The sequence below is a fragment of the Octopus bimaculoides genome, chromosome 1 (assembly GCF_001194135.2).
Source record: "Octopus bimaculoides isolate UCB-OBI-ISO-001 chromosome 1, ASM119413v2, whole genome shotgun sequence".
In the NCBI taxonomy this organism is placed as follows: Eukaryota; Metazoa; Mollusca; class Cephalopoda; order Octopoda; family Octopodidae; genus Octopus; species Octopus bimaculoides.
The window spans coordinates 151,770,418-151,778,585 of record NC_068981.1 but is presented as its reverse complement, the minus strand read 5'-3'; the positions used below and the strand labels follow the sequence as shown (position 1 = coordinate 151,778,585).

Sequence of the window (8,168 nt, the reverse complement as noted above, 5' to 3'; positions counted from 1 at the left end):
TGTATATATATATACATACACATCATTAGATCATATAGTCATCTCCCAATGCTAATAAGAGGCCTTTTTTTTATGTCACACACACACGCACGCACGCGCGCACTCACATACAAACACACACAGACACACACATATACAAACACACACATATGACTTAGTCTAGTGTCTATTAGTCATCCCGAATGTTTTAATGCTAGTAGCTCTGTAATAATTGCAACTTAAAAAACTAAAACTAAAAAAAAATAAATATATAAATAAATATATTTCGAAATAACTTCGGCGTTCTTACTTCATGCTGAAGGTCAATAGGTAAAATTATGAACAAATTGCTGATGCTAATGGCTAATGAATTTTGCTCGGAAACACTTTTACTTTTTATCTCTATTTCACAACACAAAAAGGATCCACCTTCACAGTGTCCAGATTTTCTGTACATTCTGAGTATTAAAAATATTTAAGAAAATATGTGACATTTATATAGCAAATATATTTCTTTCTGGAGAGGAAGTGTCAAGTGAGCTCCTCATGAAATTGATTTAAGAAAATATGTCAGTGACTCGACTCATGGATTATTGTAAAATTCCTTCACCAAAGAGCTAAAGCAAAAACTATCTTAACAATGTTTCACATTCGAAAATATATTTTAAAATAATATTTACTAAATTTCACGTTTATATATTTGTTTTGCAAAATAACCATCCCAAATATAACGCTTGGTAAATATAAAATTTGGCAAACGATCATCCCTATCAATAACAATAAATGGTGCAAAATTTTCATTTTTCCATCTATAGCAAATATAACGGAAGTATTTCGTGTGCATATATATATATATATATATTTATATATATTCTTTTTCTCGGGCTTAATTTTTATCGGCCATCTGTTTTGTAGCAAGATCGTGAAGGAAAGCATCTTGTTTTAATCGTCACCCTTTAAATCATAAAAACGTTATGCAAATTTTTATTGCTCCAGATATCATGATCGTTTGTAGCGTATGAATTAAAGAACTGTATTTCCAAGCAGCCAAGATCAGCAATACTTTGTTACAGTTGGGTTGGTATGTATCCTATTGCTCTAATAACAATAGGAATGAAACTTTAAGTGCATCTACGGTATTACATTTTCAAATTTCTTATCAATGTTCCATAGGCATTTCTCTCCCTCCAGTATTTCTCTGAACTCAGTTCCCAGAGGGCAGCTGACCTCCACAACAAAGCATAGATTTTTTTCTTGAGGTCCCACATAGTATCTAGCTGGTTTATTCTAACTAGGTGATTGCTTTAATTTTGAAGTCCCACTAACATTCTTTAGACATATGTTAACACACCCAACTTTGTTGGTACTTCCTTTTTCCTTAATCTGTTCCAGATTGTCCAGGCCATCGTATCACGCCTCTTGCAAAGATAGTATCTGGAAGACATTCTCCCGTACTTGGCAATAATGTGATTGATTGCATGTGTATATGTATGAATGCATGTATGTATGTATGTAACGAGAGAAAGTAGGAACTTAGAAAATCTGGGAGGATACCTCATTCAGCATTCTATGAGAAGTCTTGGTTAATAGAATGTGTATGGATTAAATTCAGCTTTCATAGACATTTAATCTGTACGGTGTTCTATACAGACTGCAAGTCCAAGGAAATTAAACAATTAAGTGGTTGGTGAATACATCGCAAAGCATATCAGTAAAATAAAGGTACAAAGCTGGTGGTATAGCATAGTTTAATTAAATGGTTACGATCATTTCAATAGTTAGTGGAATAATTTCATCAATTTACATGTTGGCTTATAGTAAAAAAAGAAAAATGCACATCCATACAATACTTAGTTACTAGGGTACCAGGAACCATCAGTTCTTACCAGTTTAAAGTTATAACACAAATTTGATGTAATACGAAGGGGAAGTTGGTGGTACATTCAATGCATAATTTCATATGTATATACAAAAGTGTAAATTCATGGAATGGTTCTACTAACTATTGAGAAAATCGTAACTGCTTAATAAAGATCTGTAATACCATCAGGTTCATATTTTCTTTTCTTTACTAATATATATGTATGTATGTATGTATGTATGTATGTATATGTGTGTGTATGTATCAGAAAAATAGTCAGGCGTGTCTCTTTGGTAAAAAGTTTAGTTCCCAACCACATGGCTCCAGGTTCAGTACCACGCAGTGGTACCATGGTAAAGGCCTTCTGCTATTGCATCGGGTCAACTAAAGCCTTGTAAGTGGATTTAGTAGATGGAAGCTGAAAGAAGCCCGTCGTATATATATATATATATATATATATATATATATATATGATAAATCTCAGCGAAGTATAAACAGTAGCTGCACGACATCGTGAAGTATATTTGTCACCTAAATGTGGCTAACCCTGGAGGAGATGTCTTCCTGGGGCTACAAACTACAGTAGCATCAACCCTTAAAGATTAGCCACATCTAGGTGGCAAATACACCTCACAATATATATATATAAGTGTGTGTGTTTGTGTTTGTGTGTGTGTGTGTGTGCGCGTGCGCGTGTGTATGTGTTTTCCTCACCACCGCTTGACAAGCCGTCTTGGTGTATTTATGTCCCTGTAACTTTGCGGTAGGGCAAAAAACAAACAAAAAAAAACGATAGAATTTAATATCAGGCTTAAAGAACAAATAAGTACTGGAGTAGATTCGACTAAAATTTTTCAAGGCCTGACTTCCAGCGTAACTGCAGGTTAATAACTGAAACATTTAAAGTGAAAAAGACAGCTATTTATAAATCACCGAAAATGAATTCCGTTTTATGCCTTCACAAGGAAGCTGTTCACTTAGAAGTTGGTTTTACGGTTTCTGTTTTTAACTGAACTTCATTACGATATTTTTTAGGACTAGATTACCGTTCTTGTGAGAGAAAAAACCAATACCAGACGGATCATTATTTGAAAATGGCTAATTGCAATATTAAATTATTCGAATCCATCACTATTACTTTGTTTATCGAAAATGTGTTACTAAAATATTAGACAATCCTTATATATTTCATAGTAATAGCTTCTAACATAAGTACAAGTACATTTGAAGGGGAGAGTTTAATTAACTAAAACTGATCTCAGTACTTGACTAGTACTTTATTTTATCGACCTGGAAAGAATGAGATGCAAAGTTAGCTGTGGTAGGATTTGAACTCAGAATGTACAGAGTCATAACTAAATACCATGTTGCTAATACTAGACCCAGTCAATAGTAATAATAATAATAATAATAATAATAATAATGATGATAGCTTCAAATTTTGCCACAGGGGCAGCAATTTTGGGGGAGGGGATGAGTCAATAACATCGATCCCAGTGTTCAACTGGTAGTTATTTTATCGACCCCGAAAGGATGGAAAGAAGAGTCAACCTCGGCGGAATTTGAACTCAGATCGGAGAGACGGGCGAAATACCGCTAAGCATTTCGTCCAGAGTGCTAACGATTTTGCCAGCTAACCGTTTTTATCATAATAATAATAATGATGATAATGATATTAATCCTTTCTACTATAGGCTCAAGGCCTGAAATTTTGGGGAGGGGACTAGTCGATTACATCGACCCTAATGTTTCACTGGTACTTAATTTATCGACTCGAAAGGATAAAAGGCAAAGTCGGCCTCGGCGGAATTTGAGCTCAGAACGTAGCGACGGGCGAAATGCCGTAAAGTATTTTGTCCAGCGTGCTAACGATTCTGCCAGCTCACCTTCTTTATAATGATGATGATGATGATGATGATGATGATGATGATGATGATGATGATGATGATGATGATGGTGATGATGATGATGATGATGATGATGTTGATGATGATAATATTCAAGTATAATACAACACTTTGCAAATATCTCCGAGTAAAATCACCAATAGAAGGGAATATGACCAAAGACTGTATGTACTCCATCCCATGCAGCTGTGGTAGGTTATACAAAAGGGAAACTTTTCGCTCCCTCAAAATAAGGGTAGAGGAGCATCGCAAGTGTGTGTCACGAAGAGGTATTGATAAATCGAGTATAGCTGAGACCACCTCTGAGATGAAGTTAAAATAATAGACAGAGAACACCACTGGAAAATACGAAAACTAAAAGAGGCAGCACATATACTGGGACATAATAAGCTCCTAAGCAGACCTAGTGCAGATATGAATAGCATATAGGAACCGGTATTACGGGAGGATAGGAAAATATTAGATTTATAAGCCCTGAAATTCACTCCACAATTGCCCACGGGCATATGGCGTAGTGGTTAAGAGCGCGGACTCTTAACAACATCAGTCAAATGTAAATGTACATAATACCTCATCTCTCAAATAATAATAATGGTGAGAGGGGTTAAGTAGATTACATCGACCCAGTACTCAACTGGTACTTAATTTATCGACCTCGAAATGTTGAAAGGCAAAGTCGACCTAGGTGGAATTTGAACTCAGAACATAGCGGCCTTAATAATAAAAACACTACTACTACTACTAATAATAATAATACAGCTCAATAGAGACAGAAGCACTCATATGCGCAGCTCAAGAGACGGAAGCACTCATATGCACAACTCAGGAATAAGCGTTAAGGACCAGTTATATGAAGTGCAGAATGCACAAAAATGCAGAGTGTGTGGTGAGAGGGTTGAAACGTATGGCACATCGTTAGCGAATGACCAACGCGAATACAAAAGACGCCATGACAATGGGGCAAGAATGAACCTTTAGGAACTCTGTGGAAATCAAGGCCTACAAAGTGTAAAGATGTGGTACGAGCAAACTCCAGGTGTTACCGAAAATGAGAATTGCAAAATGCTGTGGGGTGCAATGATCCAGTGCGATCACTTGACCAGACATCGGAAACCGGACATTGTATGATAATCGACATAGCATACCTCGGTGACAACAGGATCAATGTGAAAGACGAAGAAAAAGTAAACAATTATGATGATTTGAAGTGGGAGATACGGAGGTTGTAGTCAATGAAGAGAGTAGACGTGATACCAATGGTAACTGGCGCGCTTGGAAGTATCAGCACTCAACTACCAACATGGCTGAAAAAGATTGGTGCAAGTGTGAAGAGAGAACACCTACAAAAATCAGCATTACTTGGAACTGCAAGAATTCTTCGCAGGGTTCTTGAAGCATGACTAGTAAACAAGTGTCACCTGAGTCTGCTGGCTGTGGACAGCTGACACTTTCCATCATACCCAGCAAATTAAGCTGTGAATTTTCACATGATAATAATAAAAATCCTTTCTACTTTAGGCACAAGGTCTGAAATTTCGGAGTAGGGAACTAGTCGATTACATCGACCCTAGTGTTTCACTGATACTTAATTTATCGAACCCGAAAGGATGTAAAGTAAAGTCGACCTCGACGGAATTTGAACTCAGAACGTAAGAACGGACGAAATACCGCTAAGCATTTCGTCCAGCGTGCTAACGATTCTGCCAGCTCACCGCATTAATAATGATAAGAATAATGATGATAACAACAACAACAACAACAACAATAATAATAATAATAATAATAATAATAATAGCAACAACAGTATTAATGAAAATTGTAGTGTAAATCATAGAGTAATTTCTTTAAATGCTAAAGTAATTTCTTTAAATGCTAAACCCAGTATATTTGATTCATCAGTTTTTCCTTATATTTGTCTATTTCACATATTGCTGCTATGTGACCACTAGTATTTAGAATGGCTTTAATGAAATGGTTTTTTTTTGCTGCATTCTTTGGTAGCTATAAAAACAGGATTTATGTGGAAGAAAATGTAGGCTATTAACATCTGCATCTTTCTCAAATGTATTATCAAAGTAAAAATGTTTGTATTAGATACAGTAAAGGATCGCTGAATATACTCAATGGAAAGAAAAGTATCAACACTTATTACGCAATCAAAATTTATTAAGTTTTTGTGATTAACGAGGATAAAAAAAACGAGCTACTTATTTTATTCAGTGTTAGAAATCTAGATATGTGAAAGTGAAGATCTGTTCTGGAAAATAATCGTAATTATTTTAAGAAAAATCTGCCAGCTTTAAAAACCTTCTGAACTTTAGATGCTTAATTTGACTAATTGACTGACATATTCCAAACGAGACAATAATTACCATTTAGTGAATATCAATTCTCTTTTAAGGCAATTTGTAGTGAACGAGAGTGAACAGAATCTATTGTTACCAGCAACAGACATATAGAATTAAAGATGGAAATATTATGAAAATATCATTTTTCTCTAATATCCGAGAACCATTTTGGAACCATATTACAATGATTTGAATAATAATAATTCGTCAAAAAAACGAAAAAGAAACACTTTTCATTCATGTGTGATTGTGTTAACATTTATAAACCAAATAATCATATACATCCCTGTGCATTTAGATATATATATATTTTTTTAATAAGGATTAATTTGGTATTTTCGGAAATAATTTTAGATAGACATTATCTTTGATCCCTTGAATATTTTTTATCTTGGTTTCAAAACTTAGGAAGGATCATCAATCATCTGTTTTGAAACGTTTGTTTCTGCAGTTGTTACTTCCACTCGAGGAATCTTGATGCCTTCGGAACCATTATTTTTACGCATAGAAGGTGGTGAGTCAGACGGCGAGATGGCACCAGGAATTAGAGGTGTTGACACGCATCTGGCGATCATCTGAAAGGGACTCCCTCCTAATTCCATTTCTGAACCAATATGGCGAGAAAACATGTCATGCTGAATATGTAATAGCTTCTTAAACTTCTTGCGGAACCAACTTTGTCTAGTTCGGTGTTCGGAGTTGCTGTCTACATTTTTACTTTGGCCATCAGTGGTTTCTGGTGTAGCTTGACAAGATAGGTCGGGTTCACTACAGCTTTTGTTCCGAGAATTTTGAAATCGAGTTCTCAGGACAAATCGTTTAGCTTTTGTAAATTTAGCTATAGCTTCAGCGCAGTCATAACGGCCAGTAAACCTTGCCCATTCTTCAGCACACAGTTTCCGACCATAGTCTCTCAGTTTTGGAGAAGATCCTGAAATGAAGTACAAACGACATTTAGTTATCCCTTATATTTGATTTAATAAGTATATTCTGTTAGGTGTCACATAAAATACATCAGTTATATAAAACCAATCGAGCATTCAACCATTTTAAAGAAAACTTCCTTCACACTTTAAAATATCTGCTGTTAACGATTATGACTTGTTTGGAAGCTTTTAAATACTTTTTTTATAACTCATTGAATTAATTTACAATACGTACTAAACCATACTTTTATATATCAAATTGTCCATATTCCTTATAGCTGCTGTTCGCAGCTTTCGGTGAGTGACGCGTCATATCAATACCTTCTACGTTAGATCTTAATTAAATCTTTGCTGGTGATAGATTTCGATACAACATTTCTGATATAAATTTTACTATACTAAAATCAATATATCAATCGAAGACTTTAACTGCAATAATTTATATTAAATATAAATATTATTCAACTTGCCTATTTCATTTATGAATTTCTTAGTCAGCTACTTACATTTTATATTTTTATGACTTGACTAGATAAATCGTGATACTCATGACATTTTTCAGAAACTCTGAGACTGGTAGAATGGATATAGAAAGTCCTTTCAGACTGGCGACCTGTCTGGGATGCTGGCAATGGAGAGAGGTTCACTAAAGGCACTCAGGTATCAAGAGGAAATGTTAGATCGGGTGACTTAAACCGACACTCAACCCAAAACAAAACCAGTTTTACAGACTGTTTCACACAATTTCAGCCTACCAAATTTCACTTACAAGGCTTCTGTAGAGGCTATAGGAGAAAATTAGCATATATATATATATATATATATATAAGTGACCCCTTCAGAACTGCATCAATGAAAACGAACACCACATGAGAGATGTTGTTTTTCACACTTGATTTTAGCAAATGGTAATTCAATATGTACATATTGATGTCAATAAAATTTGTTTGCAGCTAAAATTAATGAATTTGTGAATTTTTCAAAAACGCCCGCCTCCTCTGTCCCACTCTGATATCCTTCCAAACTCATATATACATAAGTGCATGAATTTATAAATATATACGCATACACACACACAAACACACACATACACAACCGTAAGCACACACACATATATGTCAGGCTTCTTTTAGTTTCCGTCTACCAA

At 35.0% G+C, this 8,168-nt stretch overlaps 1 protein-coding gene across 3 annotated transcripts in view; it reads right to left on the bottom strand.

Moving 5' to 3' along the window:
• Positions 1–3,731: 3,731 nt before the first annotated feature.
• LOC106873107 (uncharacterized) overlaps positions 3,732–8,168 on the bottom strand; it is a 125,851-nt gene continuing 121,414 nt past the window's right edge. For all 3 annotated transcript variants that reach the window (XM_052971462.1, XM_052971458.1, XM_052971464.1), the window contains one exon: positions 3,732–7,026. In XM_052971462.1, the coding sequence (XP_052827422.1) occupies positions 6,500–7,026 (527 nt within the window). In that variant the 3' untranslated portion in view covers positions 3,732–6,499. The remainder of the gene's footprint in view (positions 7,027–8,168) is intronic.